The following is an 18,955-nucleotide window of genomic DNA, read 5'->3' on the forward strand; positions in this document are numbered from 1 at the left end:
ATATTACTTGTCTATAAAAAGGGATAAATCACCAGTGGACATTACAATATGGATGAACTTCAAAAGCCTTATACCACAGGAAAGAAGCCAGCCACGAAGTGCGCATGTTGTAGGATTCCATTTAGGTGAAATGTCCAGAAAAAGGCACATCTGTGGAGTCAGAAAGCAGATTGTTGGTTGCCTAGGGCTGTGGGTGAGAAGGAAGACTGATCGCAAACAGGCAAGAGGAATCTTTTGGGGGTGGTAAAAATGTTCTAAAACTGGCTTGTGATGATGGTTGCCTAAATCTACATTTACTCATCAAACTGTACACTTACAGTGAGTAAATTCTATGGTGTGTAAATTATACCTCAGTAAAGCTGCTAAAACATGCAAATGAAAACCAGAAACAGCCCTTGCTCCTTCCTAGCTCTGTGGCCTGAGACAATCAACTCCACTTCCTTGAGCCTCAGATTATTTATCTGTAAGATGGGAATGTAGTAAGGGAACCTCTGAATAAGCATATACGGAGAATTTATGTAACGCAAGTGCATGGAAAACCCTTAGCTGGGAGCCCAGCACCTGGACAGGGCTCTCAGTCATGAGGGCTGTTGGTGTCATCTTCATGGATCCAAAGAGACTATGGCCACAGAGCTCCTCCTTGCTGATGGCTGGTGGTGGCTTTGTTCACTGGGCATTTCCAGTGCTCAGCATTCACTATGCACTGTGAACATTCTCTGAGCATCACAGAGAAGTGAACAAAGCAGAACCGTTCTGCAGGTGTTCAGCACCTTTGAGGAACCAGAGGAGAGGACAGGTGGTTGCAACCCAGCGTGATGGGCACACAGGGCTGTGGGAGCCCAGAGAGGACACCCTGGCTAGACTGGGTATGGGAGGGGCTCAACAGAGGCTGCTGCCCTTGTGTTCTTGACTGTCCTCGAAGGACATTTACTTCCATGAACTCTGGTGAGGCTGATTCTGGTACAGGCCAGGGCAGGAAGGGCTTTCAAAGAGAAAAGGTCCCCAGCAGTGTGACTTGAGGGTTTCTCTGAGCCTATTCCACTTTTCTCGTTTCACAGCTAGGGAAACTGAGGGCCAGAAACTGAGGTAGGAACTGGCTAAGGTCTCTGGTGGAAGTGGGGTTTGAATGCTGCCTGACCTTGAAGCCTATGTTAGTTTGGGTCCTCCAAGAAGCAAGGCACCAAGACAGGATTGGACCAGCAGAGATTTATTGGGGACACACCCGTGCAGGTTAAGGGAGGGGCAGGAGCGGACAGGGAGAGCCTTCAGACCGCCATGCGGGGAGGGAGAGGAGGAAGGAAGGAAGGTTGGGCAGAAGGAGTCTGAGACACAGCACGGCTCTAAGAACATTTGGCCAGGTCAGTTGGAAGTCTCCGGTGGACCGTTGACTGTTAGAGGAGTTCCTTGTCTCACAGGAATGGGCGGCATTAGTACCCCGGCCTGCTAGGTCCTGGCTGCGAGCAGCCTAAGGGAAGCATGGCTTCAGTGCAAATGTGGTGATAGATCCAGGGAGTGGCCTCTGAAGTTAATCCGCTGTGCTCCCCTCATCAAGGTCTTCTGAAGGAGATGTGAGTGGTGCATTTCCATGGGCACCACAAAGCCCAAGTTCCTGTGGCCTCCACCTCCCAGTGTGTTCTGATGAGAAAAGCTATTTGTTTCAGGACAGCAGCAAGGCTTTGAGCTGGAAATGGAAACACTTAAATAATCATAGGGACCACTTCCCAGGTACGCACTTCTTAATGTATCAGCTCTGTGTTGAGCCCTTCAAATACTTGATTCTATTTAATCCTCACAGCAACGCAATGGGGTGGGTGTTATTCTAGCCCCCATTTTATAGATGAGGAAACTGAGGCTCAGAGAAACCCTCAAGTCACACTGCTGGGAACCTGTGAAGCTATTGAGTGGCTATTCTAACTCCTACGCATGGACACATAGTGGCCTGGAGTTAGGATGTGAGTTAGTCAAGACTCCTAGATGCCAGTTAGAGAAAACCAAATTCAAGCTGACTTAAGCACTGGCCCATATGAACTGAAAACTCTAGGGGCAGTAGCTTCAGGCATGGATGGATCCAGGGACTTGAATGACAGGACCTGCACTCTTTCCATCTCTTTGCTCTGTCTTCCTGTCTTTTGATGCCATTCTCAGGCATAGTCGCTTCCATCTTCAGACTTCTGCCCTTACCACTACTCTCCAGACAGGATGGGGCATCTCTTTCCCAGTCATTCAAATGGAAATCTAATAATTGAGTCTCATTGGTTCTGCCAGAGTCAGGAGACAGTCCTGCACTGAACACTATGGCCGGAACAGTGGGACAGGTTGATTGGACAGGCCTGGGTCAGGTGGCCATTCCTGGATTCCGAGGGTGGAGAGTGGGTGGGGTCGACCTCACCTCCCATATGGACTGGGGGTGGGGAGGATGGTAACCTCGGAAAATTGGGGTTCTGAGACCAGTAAAAGGGGAGATAGAGTCTGGGCAGGCTGGGACACAGATGCTGGGGACCTAATGGGAAGGTGGAGGAGCTCCTTGGTGTGGTCTGCTGGCCTCTGAGCCCCTCCGCACAGTGGGGTAGGCAGAAGTCCTGCAAGCCTGACCCTCCCTCCGCTTCCAGCGTCTACTGGGACTATGCCATGACCATCCGCTTGGAGGAGATTGTCTACCTGCACTGCCACCAGCAAGGTAGGGATTGTGGGGACAGGAAGGGGGCTGCATGTTCCTCTTGGATGCCCTGCCTGTCTCCATCCCTGCCTATTCATTAGTATCATGAGAGAATGATATGGTGGACACACCATATTACCTGTGCAACCTTAGGCAAGCGACCTCACCTCTCTGTGCCTCACTTTCCCCATCTGTAACATGGGAATTATAACAGGACCCTCTCATGGGGTAGTTGTGAAGATGAAATGATGTATGTTAAGGGCTCAGCGTGAAATCCACCTATGGCTATGGCGTTAGCTGCTGACACTTATTAAGCAGTGATAATGTGCTAAGCACAGTTCTAAGCACTCACATGCCCGTTATTCAATCATCACAACCACCCACTGACAGGGTGACATCATTTCCATTTTGGAGGAGAGGAAGCAGCTTAGTATAAGGGCACACACGCTGGAAGCTCCAGAGCCGGGACTGGACCCAGCTTTTTGTGACTCCAAAGTCAGTGCTCTGAAGATTGGGATCAATAACTGCAGTACTTCTTTAAAGCCAGAAGAAAGTACAGTCAGAGTAAGCAGAGGGCCATCCTGCTTTAGAAAGCAAATGGTCCGTGCCTCACCAAGGAACAAAACACAGTGATTTAAGCCTTTTCGTGAGACAGACCTGGATTCAGACCCAGACTCTGCCATTGATCAGCTGTGTGACCTTGGAGAAGTTACTTAACCTCTCTGAGCTTTGGTTTTACTATTTGTAAAATAGGCAATAATAGATAGGACTCTTAGGGATATTGTGAGTATTTCAATAAGACAGTGCCTCTAACATGCTGTGCTTGTATTCAGTAAGTGCTCAATACACGCTAGCCAGAGTCAGCTACTGCCCCGAGACAGGGGAAGTCTGAAGGCCTCCATACAAAAATAGGTCAGGTAGATTTGTAAAGGATTCCTGAGGAACGTAGGGTGCTAGGGGGTGTCTTTTTCCTTTGGTGGTTAATGTCAGGGAGGTCACCTTGGTTCTTCTTGACTTTGTCCTGTAGTCCCCAGTCAGAGGTGGATGGTGGATGAGATGAGAGAGACTCAGGGGAGGTAAAAACTACTCCTGACCTTTGCCCAGGCCTTTCCCAGAGCCTCAGAGCAGGATCCCTGGGTCTGGCTTGGCACCCCTGGGAGATGTGTTTGCAGGAAGGGGCTGTCCCCGTGCCTCATAGTGACTTCCCACTGGGTCTTCTCTGGCTGGTGGTGGCGGCAGTGGACAGCGGCGGGACAGTGGTATTGGTCAGCCAGGACGGGATCCAGAGGCCGCCCTTCCGCTTCCCCAAGGGTGGGCACCTCCTGCAGTTCCTCTCATGCCTGGAGAATGGGCTGCTCCCACATGGGCAGTTGGACCCGCCACTGTGGTCCCAGAGGGGTAAGGTGAGTGATCTTGGGGACCCAGGGAGGCTGGGGTGGAGGCTGGTCACAGAGGGTGGTGGTTTTTGCCTGTGTGCCCTTATGTGGCTATGTGGCCTCATGCGCTCCCCGCTGATACCCTCAGACTAAGCAAGTTGTGGGGACAGGTGTGTCCCAAGGACCTTGTTTTGGGACATGTTTTTGCAGGGCAAAGTGTTTCCTAAACTGCGCAAGCGAAGCCCTCAGGGTTCTGCCGAGTCCACATCTTCAGACAAAGACGATGACGAGGCCACGGATTATGTGTTCAGGATCATCTACCCTGGCATGCAGTCAGAATTCGGTGAGCTGCCCTGTCCCGGGCCCTGGGGAGTCACCTGCTAACTGATCCTGAAAATGACTCCAGGTGTTTGAAACTAGAAGATGACAGGTCTGGATTCTGGGGCTAACAGGAGGATCTGGAAACAGAAAGTCAGTTTCTTGGCAGCCTCAGTTTCCCCCCAAATAAGAACAATAACCACCCTCTACTTGTCTAATAAAGTTGCCACTAGGAGAGATGGCCTGGGGTAGTGGCAATGGCATAGGCTCTGGAATCCTGGCTGAACTTGGGCAAGTCATCTCAGCCCTCTGTGCCTCAGTTTCCTCATCTGTAAAATGGGCGTGTTCATAGCACCAGTTTCATAGTCATTCCGGGGATTAAACGAGGTAAGGCAGCCGGGCATGGTGGCTCACACCCGTAATCCTGGCACTTTGGGAGACCGAAATTTGGGAGGGAGCACTTTGGATTGCCTGAGCCCAGGAGTTTAAGACCAGCCTGGGCAACATGGCGAAACCCTGTCTCTACAAAAAATACAAAAATTAGCCAGGTGTGGTAGCATGCGTCTGTGGTCCCAGCTATTTGGGAGGCTGAGGTGGGAGGATCACCTGAGCCTGGGGAGGTCCAGGCTGCAGTAAGCGGTGATTGTGTCATTGCACTCCAGCCTGGGCAACAAAGTGAAGGCCTGTCTCAAAATAAATGCAAATTAAAATATTTTGTAAATGAGATAAGGCATTTCACACATACAGAACACTCAAATGTTGTTGTTGTTAATATTCTACTTCCCCTTATTATAAAGATTCAGTGAGATGCCATGGAGTAAGGCCTTGCACACAGCAGGCCCTCAGTAAGTTGTAGTCAAAATTTACACCTGTAGAGGTGAAGCAGAGCACCAGGCACTGGCACTTGAGATGGGGGTGAATTCAAGCAGGTTGCACGGTGCCTGCCGTGACACAGATGCGTAGCAAATGGAAGTTCTTACTAGTAAGCGCATCACCATTGTGGGGCTATTGTGAGGATTCAGTGAATTAAGATTTGAAAAGTACATAGAAGAGGGCCTGGCATTTATGAAGCATTGTATGGGTGTCTGTTAAACAAATCAGTATTGAGTGGTAGGTTCTTCCTGTTCACTTCATTTTATTTAACATGCAGCAGCCTTCATGTTCCCATCCGAGGATAATGGCTCTGAGCCTCCCTTTGCTGAAGCAGCCACGTGCTGGGCAGTGAGAGGCTCTTTTGAGAGCAGATGTCCTCCTGGACAAGGCTGGAACCCCTTAAGCGCTACAGTGTCCTGAAGTGTTCATGACCATGTCTGTTCCTGCCTTAGATCAGGGCCTCCCAGCCACTCCATGGAACCAGGCGCCCACTATCCTGGCCGGACACCAAGGCTGTTGTGGGCCCCAAGGCTGAAAAGACTCCATGTATGAGGGTGAAATCCCCTGGGATGCCGAGCCAGCGTCTGTTGTGTTGCCCATGAACTTGGCAAGACCTGTGAAGACCAACATTCTTTAAGAGTTCCCCTTGAGAGCCAGTTATCAGAGAGGGCCGGATCCCCTATAGTTGCCTTCCCAGGAAACTCCACAGCTTCTCATCCAGCAGGCAGTGTGTACACTCCCGCTGGGAGCTAGGCAGAGTGCTGGGTGTTTAATTTATTTGGAGATTCTCCATGTCATCCTCCTGTGGCTTGATGAAGGCCAGTGGAACAGACACTGGCTGTGCTCACCCACACCCTCAGCATTTCCCATTCTGTGCATGCTGTTCAGCTACCAGCTGCAGCTCCCTGCCTCAGTATCTCTTTGCCTGAGGGTTTTCTCTGGCCACAAGAGTCCCTTCTGGCCAGGGATGGGGCATATTGGAAGCATGGGGGAACCAGTGCCTCCCTGGAGCAGCCCTCAGCTCATGGCTGATAGGAGTTAGTGTATCAATGTCCCAGCTCCCTCTCCCTTTGTGAGGCAAACTGACATACATGTTCTGCACAGCCTCCCAGAGCTTCCATGGGAGATTAAGCACAATTACCTCTATTGGTAACTTGCTTGGCAACTAACCCTTTACTCCCTCCCCTTTTCTTCCTTTGTCTCAATTTGCCTCTCCCTTACTGATGTGCCTTTGGAACTTGCACTTGGATCCTTGTCTGCCCTTGAGGAAACCCCCAACTAATTCAGTTTATCTAGAATTGGACATCTGAACCTTAGCGTTACTGTCATTTGGGATGGAATAATTCTTTGCTGTAGGAGGTGGTCCTGTGCATTGTGGGATGTTGAGCACCCACTAGATGCCAAGTAGCAAACTTACTTTGCTCTAAGTTGTGGCAACCAGATATGTCTCTAGACATTGCCAGGTGTCCTCTGGAGGGTGGCAAAATTGCCCCTGCTTGAGAACCATTGGTTTAGAGAAAAGAATGCATCACTGTATTCAGCTCTGCCACTGCGGTGTGATTAAGTGACCTGTCCTCCGCAGGCCTCACTTCCTTCTCTGTAGAATGGGGTAACAGCAGTCCCCACCAGCAGCATATTCCGAGGAATCAGCAAGATCATTCCTAAAACACCTGGTGACCTGACATGGGGCCTGACGCTTGGCAGATGCTCAGTAAGCAATAGTAGGTATTGTGTCTTGAGTGCCACTGTGTGCCAGGCACACTTCTGTCTGCTGTCCCGCTGTCCCTATCTTAACTCATTCCATCCTCACCATAGCCCTCCCTGGTTGTCATCACCATCCCCCATTTTGCAAGGAGGAAACTGATGCACAGAAGGGTCAAGCAACTAGTCCAGGATCACACAACTAATTCTTGTCATGGCTGGGATTTGAACGCAGGAGGTCTGGCTCCAGAGCCTGTGCCTCTAACCACCACTCCATGCACATCGTTTTGACTGGCAGGGAGAGGGCATTGTGGTTTCACTGCCTTCATTCTCAAGGTCAACTTCAACCCACATGGAAATGGTAACCGCATCCTTGGTTGATTTTCCGGGGCTTGAGCCGCACAGGCTTAACAAAAACAGTCATGTTATGGTTTCCATCTGTGAAAGGTTTCCATCTGTGAGAGGTATGAAGTTCTTTCTGAAAGAGTGCCTATATCAGAAGTCAACAAACCCCTTTTCATGGGCCAAATTCGGCCGGTGTTTTTGTAAATAAAGTTTTATTGGAACACAGCCACATCCATTCATTTATATATCATCTATGGCTGTTTTCATGCCACAGCAGCAGAGGTGAATCGTTGTGACAGAGATCATATGGCCCACAAAGTTGAAAGTGTTTACTGTCAGGCTCTTAACAGAAGAAATTTGCAGATATATGCCTTAAATATAAAGGATTTCACCCTGTGGGAGGGGAGATGTGACCGCAGATGTTTCTAAGCTGCCTCTTAGTGTCTCATCAGCCCTGTCTCCACTGGGTTCTTTGCCTGCCCCTTGTGCTCTGGGGAGGCAAGGACAAGTTCCAAAATATGTAGACAGGTTCACATCAGATAAGGGCATTTTCAGACCCCTCTGCTTCTGAGATTGTCTCTGTACTGTCTAGCAGGGTAGCCATGGGCTACATGTGGCTCCTGGGCTCCTGAAACATCTCCAGGGCAAATGGGGATGTGCTGGAAGTGTAAAACACACACCGGATTTTCAGACTTTGTTAAAAAAAAAAAAAAAAGCTCAATAATTTTATATTGATTAGATGTTAAAATAGTAACATTTTGGATAGATTAGGTTAGACAAAATATATTGGAATATATATCAATTCCAAATAACAAAATTGATTTCATCTGTTCTTTTAACCTTTTAATGTGGCTACTAACATTTTTGAATTATGCCAGGCCCGGTGGCTCACGCCTGTAATCCTAGCACTTGGGGGGCCGAGGCAGGCAGATGACGAGGTCAGGAGATCGAGACCATCCTGGCTAACATGGTGAAACCCCATCTCTACTAAAAATACAAAAAACTAGCCGGGCGTGGTGGCACGTGCCTGTAGTCCCAGCTACTCGGGAGGCTGAGGCAGGAGAATTGCTTGAACCTGGGAGTCAGAGGTTGTGGTGAGCTGAGATCGTGCCATTGCACTTCAGCCTGGGCAACAGAGTGAGACTCCATCTCAAAAAAAAAAAGAATTTTTTTTTAAATTACATATGTGGCTCAATTGTAATTTTTTTTTGAGGCAGGGTCTCACTCTGTTGCCCAGGCTGGAGTGCAGTGGTGTGATCATGGCTTACTGCAGCCTCGACCTTCTGGGCTCAATCGATCCTTCCACCTCAGCCTCCTGGGTAGCTGGAATCACAGGCACAAGCCACCATACCTGGCTACTTTTTTTTGGATTTTTTGTAGAGATGGGGTTTTGCCATGTTGCCTAGGCTGGACTTGGAACTCCTGGGCTCAAGCAATTCATCCACCTCAGGTTCCTAAAGTCCTGGGATTGCAGGTGTGAGCCACCTCCCAGCCTCTTGATTGTGTTTCTATTGGATAGTGCTGGTCTAGCATGGGGTTTCTCAGCCTCAGCACTGTTGACATTTAGGGCTGAATAATTCCTTGTGTGGGGGTTGCCTTGTGTATTCTACGATGTTGAGCAGCATCCCTGGCCTCCAGCTACTAGATGACAGTAGCACTTAATTAATCCCCAAGGCGTGAAAACCCAAAGTGTCTCCAAACTTCGACAGGATTGCCCTGTTTTGAGAACAGATGGTGTGGAGAGACAAGTGCCTATGAGAAACAGCTGAGGGAGAAAGAGTAGGATCAGAGTCAAGTCCTCAGGCCAGGCACACTGGCTCATGCCTGTAATCCCAGCAATTTGGGAGTCTGAGGCGGGAGGATGGCTTGAGCCCAGGAATTCGAGATCAGCCTGGGCAACACGGCGAAACCCCATCTCTGCAAAAAATTTTAAAACATTAGCTGGCCGTGCTGCGCATGCCTGTAGTCCCAGCTACTCAGGAGACTGAGGATGGAGGATCACTTGAGCCTGGGAGATCAGGGCTGCAGTGAGCCACGTTTGTGCCACTGTACATCAGCCTGGATGACAAAACAAGACCCTGCCTCAGAAAAAAAAAAAAGTCAAATCCCCTGGGTTGGGATCTTGGCTCCTCTCCTCATTAGCTGGGTGGTCTTGGGCATGTTGCTTAAACTCTCCATGCCTCAGTTTTCTAATCTGTAAAAGGGGTTGATTATAGTACTGTACTCAGTAGGGACAGCCGTCGTTAGTGGAAAGAGGAGAGGGACTTCAATCAAAAAGACTAGATACGTCTGTTACTGCCTGGCAGGGCTTTGGGTGATTAAATCATGCCATCATTCTGAGCCTCAGTTTCTTCTTCTGCAAAATAGAAGAGGGAGGATGCATCCCTCACAGGGTCGCGAAGAACAATAACTGGTTTCCTTAGGTTTGCTCTGGTCGTAAACTGCCTAGCCTGACACTCAGCACATAGTAGCCACTTTATAAAAATCAGCATTCTTTCTTCTAATTGAACACAGTGTATGTGGGAGCTGTGTGGAGCTGGGCAGGGGGAGGGTTGGAGCCCCCAGAAACTGACTCTTCCAGCTGTCTCAGTGTCCTGCCCACCTCAGAACCCCTGCCTCACTGGTTCTTTTTGTTTTATGTCTCAAGTTGCCCCCGACCTCTTGGGCAGCACTTCCTCCGTCTCTGTGGGCCCCGCCTGGATGATGGTTCCTGCAGGCCGGTCCATGCTGGTGGTGGCCAGAGGGAGTCAGTGGGAGCGAGCCAGATGGGACACTACTCTCCCCACGCCGAGTCTGAAGGAGCAGCCCCCCAGTAATGTCTGGGATCTCCCCTTCCCCAGGGACTGGGTGCCAGCCACCTCTGCCATGTTGTCATTTGAGTCCTGGTCCCAAGGGAGATGGAGGCAGAGAGATTGATGCCCTCCTGCTGTCCAGCCTCCACCCTATGGAAGGCAGCTTGCAGTGTTGTAGGTTCAGTAGTGAAGGGATCAATTGGTGATGTCTGCATGGATGTGAGTGTGAGAGGCTGAGATGGAGGAAGGCATGGTTGCCATGCTTGGGCTAAACTGGTCAGTGCATCCCTGAGATTGGCTAAGAACTGGGGCTTTTTTTCTAGAACATTTTACAGGGGCTTACTGCTCTTGGCTAGCTCATGGGTGAGTTTACATGGGGAAGAATAGTGTAACAAGCCACATTTGGTGGCTGCAAGAACTATGTCGTATAGGCAGCTTCCTCTTCTGTCAGTGGGTAGGGGCTGACCTTGTCAGCTACGGAGCTCTGATGGCAAGAGGACCAGTTCCACAACTCTCCCTTACCTTGGGGCCCAAGGAAAGAGTCAGGGTGTTACCAGTTGTCCTGTGGGGACCATGACATGTGGGAAAAAAAGTGTGTAACTCTCTTCACTTCCTACAGCAGGGATTAGAAAACTAAGATTCATGGGCTAAATTCGGCCCCATTCTATACCAGCCTATGAGCTAAGAATGTTTTTTCAATTTTTAAATGATCCAAAAAAGCCAAAAGGAGAGTAATATTTTGTGACATGAAAATGATATGACATTCACATTTTGGTATTTATAAATAAAGTTTTATTTATTTTATTAGAACATGTGCATGCTTCCTTTTTTACATTTTGTTTATGGTTACTTTTGCACTACAACAACAGAGTCAAGTGCTTATGACAGAGACCAAATGGCTTACAAACGCTGAAGTATTTACTAGCTGTCCCTTTACAGAAAAAGTTTATGGATCCCTGTTTTAAAGAAAATAAAAGAATGGCATGAACCCAGGAGGCGGAGCTTGCAGTGAGCCGAGACCGTGCCACTGCACTCCAGCCTGGGCAATAGAGTGAGACTCCATCTCAAAAAACAAAAAACAAAAAAAAAAAGAAAGAAAAAAGAAAAAAAGAAAAAGAAAATAAAGCTTTTGCACCTGTCTAGGACTACCAAGAGGCCAGGAAGTTGACTATAGAAATGGTAATGCATATGTCCCCAGTATGTTTGTTAGGTGGTTTTGTAGACTCTGCAGTTTTTATGTAGCTGAGAAAGAAAAATAAGTAAAGGAAGCTATGAGTGCTGTATCCTGAGAGTGGCTGGTCAGGAACCACCAGTGTTCAAAAGTTAGGAAATCAGAGTCTGTCGAATGTACCTGCTGTATCAAAATTGCTTTAGAAATACAGATTTGAGAGCTCTGTCTCCAGGATTTAGTTGAGTAGGCCAGGAGTGTGCGGCAGGCGTATTGCTTTTTAACAAGCTTCCCACGTGATTTTAGGGAGTCGCTAATGTGTTTGAGACCCACTTGCTGGAGCAGCTTTAGCCTCAGGACCATGGACAGCGCAGGTGCCCTCTTCATCCGCAGGGGCTTCACTGGGTCCCTGGCACTTGGGTGCCCTGCCTCATCTATTGAGTCAGGCTCCCTTCCATCTCACCCATGAGGCCTGTCTCTTCTCCAAAATCACCCAGCAGGCTCCCCTTCCCTCCTGCAGCATCCTGTGGGCATGACTAAGTGACAACGTGGCGAGGCTTGGCCTCCTGCTCTGGGATTGGGCCTGGTTTCTTGGCTCTTGGCTCTCTGTGTCCTCTTCTTCTCTCTTTGGCTGTCATCAGTTCTGCCCCAGATTTTGGTGGTGGCTTTCATTGGATCAGGCAGACTCAAGGATGATTAGGGCTGCTGTTTCCTACTGTCACCTTCAGGGTCTTTTCCTATCTCTGCTGGCTGGGGCGGGTGAGCTGCTTGTGAGATTTCTGTGACCCACATAGGTTTAACCAGGGTGATTCTTCTGCCCCTCCTTCTATCCATCACAGTGCCCCAGGATCTGATGGACGTCTCCGTAAGCAACCTCCCATCCCTGTGGCAACCCAGTCCCCGGAAGTCCTCCTGTTCATCCTGTTCACAGAGTGGCTTGGCTGATGGTAGCTCGACCAATGGCTGCAACCATGAGAGGTATGAGGGGCTTGAGCTGCAGATGGAGGGAGCTGAAGGATGTACCAGAGATCTATAGATGCCCATGTCTTACCCTGCACTGAATTCAGAGTGAGCATAACCTGTGGACTCAGGCAGATATAGGTTAAATCCTGGCCATGAAATCCTAGCTGTTAGAGGTTACATGTAATAGTCAGGATAAACAAGGTTATGCTGCAGTAACAAACAGTCCTAAAACCTCAGTGGCTTTTTTACAACAAAAGTTTATTTATCATGTGTGCTGTGTTTCTAACATGGGTCAGCTGGTGGCTGTTTTTTCCACACTAAAGGGCCTGGGTGATGGAGCAGCTACCATCTTGAATGTTGCCAGTTACAATGACAGGGAAAGGTAGCTCTGCAGAGGTTGGAACCCACGATAAAAAGGCTCTGCCCAAAAGCAGCACATGTCATATCCACTCACAGCCCATTGGCCCCATCCACAAGGGGACAGCAAGTGCAGCCCTACCATACACCTAGAAGGCAAAATAATCCCAGAAATATTATTTAACGACAACAACATCTCAGTTTGCACCTCCACACAGTGGAAATGCCAGTTCTTACTTTATATGGCTGTGGTAAGGACCAGCTCAGGTAATGGTTCAAAGTGGCCAGAATGTGGCACCTGCACATGGTACTGTTCAGTAAATGACACTTACTGTTTTATTGTATAAAGTTAAATCTCAAGCTCATCTCCTATTTGCCCATAGATCCTTTGTCTCTTTGAAACTGTTCAGCCAATTCATGAGACTGGTTTTGTTTTCCCCTGGTCCAACCTGGCCTGGCCTGAGAGAGTAGAACCCTTTTGTTCTTGCGGGGCTTCTGTCCTAGTGGGTGGTCCAGTCATCAGCCATAGGATATAAGGGGTGGGGGCTGGCATCAAATTTTTGAAGTCATCCAATCCCCTGGTTCCTCAGGGTGTGGTCCATGAACCAGCATCAGCACCTGGGCAAATTCTGAGTCTGTCATCCCAAACTTCCTGAATCAGAACCTGTATTTAACATGGTTTCAAGACCATGTGTATACTTTAAAGTTTGAGAAGTGCTAATATTACTGGAGATTTTTTTTTTATATTTGAGACTGAGTCTCTTTCTGTCACCCAGGCTGGAGTGCAATGGTGTGATCTCGGCTCACTTCAACCTCCGCCTCCCGGGTTTAAGCAATTCTTCTGCCTCAGCCTCCTGAGTAGCTGGGACTACAGTCATGTGCCACCATTCCTGGCTAGTTTTTGTGTTTTTAGTAGAGATGGGGTTTCACTGTGCTGGCCAGGCTGCTCTCGAACTCCTGACCTCAAGTGATCCACCCGCCTTGGCCTCCCAAAGCACTGGGATTACAGGCATGAGCCACCGCGCCCCGCCGGGAGATTGTCTTATCGTGCATTAGAATCACCTGGGCTAGGTGGCAAAACATATCAGTTCCTGGACTACCTCCTAGAGGTCCTGACTGAATAGGTATGTGCGGAGCCCAGGAATCCACGTGTTGGAGAAACTCCAAGTAATTCTTGGGCTGATGGTCCGTGGACCAGTGAGAAAGGCTGCTATAACCCATTGCCCCCTCCCCTGTTGTAGCATCTGCTTACACACTTGGAGTGATGGAGAGCTCACTACCTTGCAGAAAGCGAAGTCTACAGTGGGAAAGCTGTTGATGTGATCCTATTCTGATGTAATCTGAGCAAGTCTGAGCCTCATCAACCTGAGGGCACAAAGGGGAACTCTTTACTGTTTAATGTACCTAACTGCCTCCACGTGCCTAAGTGGAGGACTTCAGCTATGCTCCTTCTGCCCTGTCCCAGTCTACCTGTTTTTCTGGATGTCTCCTGGGATGTCCTGAGAACAAATATGCAGATATTCTTCCATTCTATCCTCTACGAGAGTGTACAACACTCCCTTCAGCAGTCCTGGATTTCTCCAACAATGCTAGAATCTGACTCCTCTCACCTCTTTCAGCCGAAAAAGTTCCCAAAAATTCCCACGCAAGGAGAAGCTTTGAGGCATCACCTCCTTAGCAATCAGCCAGACTCTGAATCCCACTTTGGCTCAGCTTGGTTCAGCTGGATCACTTTACAAATCAGAACTCTTTCTGCAAGTGATAGACACCCACTTCAAACTGGTTCAAGTAAAAAAGGACATTTGTTGGCATAACTGAGAAGCTGAGAGGCACAGTGGCTTCAAGCATGGCTGAATACAGATGATCGAAATAGGAATCTTTTGTTTCTTCAGCTCTTGGCTCTGCTTGCCTCTATGATGGTTCCATCCTCAGACAGGCGCTTCCTATGCACTGGCAAAAATGGCTCCCAGCAGCCACTGCCCTATATCCCACTGGCTTAGAAACCCATTCAGAAAAGTGTCCGGTACCTAGTAATTCCAACAAAAGTCCCAGGGCTAATTCTCATTGGCTCAGGTTGGGCCACATGACCATCTCTGCCCCAATCACTATGACTCCAACCTGAGTCCTGTAGTGAGCAGTCGTCCCTATACAAACCACACAGACAGAGAGTTGTGGAGAGTGTGATTTCTCAGGGGAAAATCAGGGGGCTGGTAGCAGAAGAGGCAATGATGCTGTACAGGTAGAGGTAATAGCAGCCCTCCCTACAGTCCCCCTGACTGGCTGATTTTAATCTGCCCTCTAGAGAGAACACATGGTTATCCTCTCCAGAAAATCTGGGCTGTGTTTGGATCTATTCTAAGCATCTCCCTCTTTCTCCACCTGCAGGGCTCCCCTGAAACTTCTCTGTGACAATATGAAGTACCAGATCCTCTCCAGAGCCTTCTATGGATGTACGTATAGGGCTTCATTGCCAGCGTGTCTCTGTGGAGCAGCTATTGGTGCCTGCTGTATGCCAGCAATATCAAGAGATATTGGCTCTGGAGTTTGAACCTCTCCTCCTCTATTCCCTAGATGTCTGGTTTCAGTGACGTTACATGAACTTCTCTGAGCCTCAGTTTTCTTGTCTACTGACGGGTTAAATTTTACCTCTGGGTCCTGAGAGAGGACAGTAGACAGTGGGGTCCCCTGGGGACAGAGGTTTGGTTTAATCACCACTGCATCCCCAGGTGCTACAGTGGAGGATTTGTTTTTAGGATTGAATGAGGACCACGTAGAAAGCCCCAGGACCTAGTATTGCATGTTGTAGGTGCTCAATAAATGTCAGTTTCCTTCTCTCGTGGGCAGAAGCAGCAGAAAGAGTAAGGTGACCTTATCCCTCTCCCAAAACTTAAATATTAAATTCGTAATACTTGTATTCTGATTATTCCCATTTAACAGATGAAGACACTAAGGCACAGAGAGGCAAGATGACTTGCCTAAGGTCACACAGCTAACAAGCAGTAGAGCTGAGACTCAAACCGTGGCCTGTCTTGACTCTAAAAGCTTTGTGTTTTCCTCTCTGCTGTCTGTTTTTTTTTTTTTTTTTGAGACAGAGTCTTGCTCTGTCACCCAGGCTGGAGTGCAGTGGCTTGATCTCAGCTCACTGCAAGCTCCACCTCCTGGGTTCACGCCATTCTCCTGCCTTAGCCTCCTGAGTAGCTGGGATTACAGGCACCCGCCACCACACCCAGCTAATTTTTCTGTTTTTAGTAGAGATGGGGTTTCACCATGTTGGCCAGGCTGGTCTCTAACTCCTGACCTCAGGTGATCCACCCACCTCAGCCTCCCAAAGTGCTGGGATTACAGGCATGAGCCACCATGTCTCTCTCTGCCATCTTGGTTTTTCGGTTTTATTTCCCCAGCCTCACAGCCTAGATGGGGAAGATAGAACGTGTGTGTATTTTCAGGGATTCTAGAAACATCTTAATACAACCTGCGTGGGCCCGTGAAACAACAGTGGAGCTCACACCCTGAGTGCCTGGAGAGGCAGGGAGAGTGTGACTTCACTAGGACAGATGTTTTATCTGTTCTGTTGCCACCCATCCGCAGTGCCTAATGCAGGACCTGGCATGAAGCAGGCATTGGGCAAGTATTAATGGACCCAAATGGAAGCAGGAAGGGGTGGGGGTCGAGATGGGTCTGGAGCAATGTCTTTGGACAATGTGGCTCATCCCTAACGGTGACTGAGAACCTGAGTTCTGGAGCGAGGTGGCCTGGTTTCAGATCCCAGCGATGCAACTTGGGCAAGTGACATAACCAGTTTGTACCTCAGTTTACCCCATCTATAAGATGGAAATAATGGGCGGGAGTGGTGGCTCACGCCTGTAATCCCAGCACTTTGGGAGGCCGAGGCGGGTGGATTGCCTGAGATCAGGAGTTTGAGAGCAGCCTGGCCAACATGGTGAAACCCCGTCTCTACTAAAAATACAAAAAAAATTGGCCAGGCATGGTGGCACATGCCTGTAGTCTCAGCTACTTGGGAGGCTGAGGCAGGAGAATTGCTTCAACCCGGGAGGCAGAGGTTGCAGTGAGCAAGACTGTGCCATTGCACTCCAGCCTGGGTGACAAAGCAAGACTCCATCTCAAAAAAAAAAAAAGATGGAGATAATAATAGTAACTAATTCCTAGGGTTGTGGGGAGAATGGGATGAGTTAAGTTATGCAACTCTGGGCCGGGCATGGTGGCTCACGCCTGTAATCCTAGCACTTTAGGAGGCTGAGGCGGGCAGATCACGAGGTCAGGAGATTGAAACCATCCTGGCTAACATGGTGAAACCCCGTCTCTACTAAAAATACAAAACATTAGTCGGGCATGGTGGCGGGTGCCTGTAATCCCAGCTACTCGGGAGGCTGAGGCAGGAGAATGGTGTGAACCTGGGAGGCGGAGCTTGCAGTGAGCTGAGGTCGCGCCACTGCACTCCAGCCTGGGTGACAGAGCGAGACTCCATCTCAAAAAAAAATAAAAATGAAAAAGTTATGCAACTCTAGGAACAGTTCCTTGCCATGCAGCGTGTGTTGTGTGTTCGCTATTATATCATCGTCATCATCATCATCCTCCTCCTCATCATCATCACTATGATTGTCTCTTTTGTTAAAGTTTAGTCTGCAGTTTCCAGAAGGTCCAGGGTTCTCTCTGAGAATTGAGGATGAAATAGTCTTGGAGAGCCAGAAGGAAGGGGCACAGCCGGAGCAAACAGCACAGGCTGCCATTTGCTGAGACACTTTACCTAACACCCTCCAGGTGCCAGCGTGGACCAGATAAGGGGTGGCATGTTGGTGGACATGCTTTAAGAAGGCAGGGCCATCTTTGAAAGCAAACTTGATGCCCTTTCAACATCTCCCTGGTTACTGACTTAGGGGGACCTTTTTAATCCAGCTTCAATTTTTGTATTTTTTTTAATTTAAATTTAAAATTTCTACTTTTATTTTAGTTTTTTGAGACGGGGTCTCGCTTTGTCACCCTGGATAGACACAATTATGGTTCACTGCAGCCTCTACCTGCCTGGCTCAAGCGATTCTCCCATCTCAGCCTCCTGAGTAGCTGGAACTACAGGCGTGAGTAGCTGGAACTACAGGCAGGTGCCAGTATGCCTGGCTAATTTTTTTGTATTTTTTTGTAGAGATGTGGTCTCACTATGTTGCCTAGGCTGGTCTTGAACTCCTGGGCTCAACAGATCTGCCCACCTAGGCTTCCCAAAGTGCAGGGACTACAGGCTTGAGCCACTGTGACCTGCCCTGTTTTTTATTTATTTTTTGATAGATATATTGTGGTTGTACATATTTTAGGGGTACATAGGATATTTTGATAGATGTATCCATTGTGTATTGATCAAGTCCAGGTAATTGTGAAATTCATCACTTCAAACATTTCTCTTCATTTGGGGAACATTACGGTTCTTCTATAATAGCTATTTTGAAATATACAATAAATTATTAACTATAATTTCCCTACTATACCATCCAATACAAGAACGTATTCCATCTAACTGTATTTTTGTACCATTAACCAACGTCTCTGCATCCTTCTACCTCCTTCCCTTCCTAGCCCCTGGTAACCACCAGTCCACTCTCCACCTCCATGAAAAGTACTTTTTGAGATCCCATTATAAGTAAGAACATATGATATTTGTCTTTCTGTGCCTCACGTTTTTTTGCTTAACATAACCTCCAGCTCCATCCATGCTGCTGCTCATGACAGGATTTCATTCTTTTTATGGCTGAATAATATTCCATCACATTGGTATACCATGGTTTCTTTTTTTCTTTCTTTCTTTCTTTTTTTTTGAGACAGAGTCTTGCTCTGTCGCCCAGGCTGGAGTGCAGTGGCGCGATCTCAGCTCACTGCAAGCTCTGCCTCCCGGGTTCACGCCACTCTCCTGCCTCAGCCTCCCGAGTAGCTGGAACTACAGGTGCCCGCCACCACGCGCTAATTTTTTTGTATTTTTTTTTTTTTTTTTAGTAGAGACGGGGTCTCACCGTGTTAGCCAGGATGTTCTCAATCTCTTGACCTTGTGATCCACCCGCCTCGGCCTCCCAAAGTGTTGGGATTACAGGCGTGAGCCACGGCACCCAGCCACCATGGTTTCTTTATCCATTCATTCACTGATGGACACTTAGGTTGATTCTGTATCTTGGCTGTTGTGAATGGTGCTGCAGTAAACATGGGGGTGCAGATATATCTTTGATTTCCTTTCTTTTGGGTAAATATTCAGCCGCAATTTGAACAGGAGTTGTCCACATTTCACATTCTCTTTCTTGCTGTGTGGATTAGAGGCAGACAGAGGCACAGCAAGCCCACAGAGTCACTGGCCACCTTCCTTTCTCCCCCCTTCTCTGCCTCTAGCCTATGAATTAAATGCTTTGGCTTA

General features: G+C 48.5%; 1 protein-coding gene across 3 annotated transcripts in view; it reads left to right on the forward strand.

Annotated features, from left to right (window-relative positions):
- SGSM1 (small G protein signaling modulator 1) overlaps window positions 1–18,955 on the forward strand; it is a 119,609-nt gene that overhangs the window by 57,320 nt on the left and 43,334 nt on the right. For 2 of the 3 annotated variants that reach the window (XM_054469775.2, XM_063662920.1), the window contains 6 exons: window positions 2,610–2,677; window positions 3,896–4,059; window positions 4,243–4,375; window positions 9,917–10,081; window positions 12,069–12,207; window positions 14,935–14,999. In XM_054469775.2, coding sequence (XP_054325750.2) covers window positions 2,610–2,677; window positions 3,896–4,059; window positions 4,243–4,375; window positions 9,917–10,081; window positions 12,069–12,207; window positions 14,935–14,999 — 734 coding nt within the window. The remainder of the gene's footprint in view (window positions 1–2,609; window positions 2,678–3,895; window positions 4,060–4,242; window positions 4,376–9,916; window positions 10,082–12,068; window positions 12,208–14,934; window positions 15,000–18,955) is intronic. The other variant, XM_054469769.2, reaches the window with a different exon arrangement.

This window comes from Pongo pygmaeus, chromosome 23 (genome assembly GCF_028885625.2).
Source record: "Pongo pygmaeus isolate AG05252 chromosome 23, NHGRI_mPonPyg2-v2.0_pri, whole genome shotgun sequence".
Taxonomy (NCBI): Eukaryota; Metazoa; Chordata; class Mammalia; order Primates; family Hominidae; genus Pongo; species Pongo pygmaeus.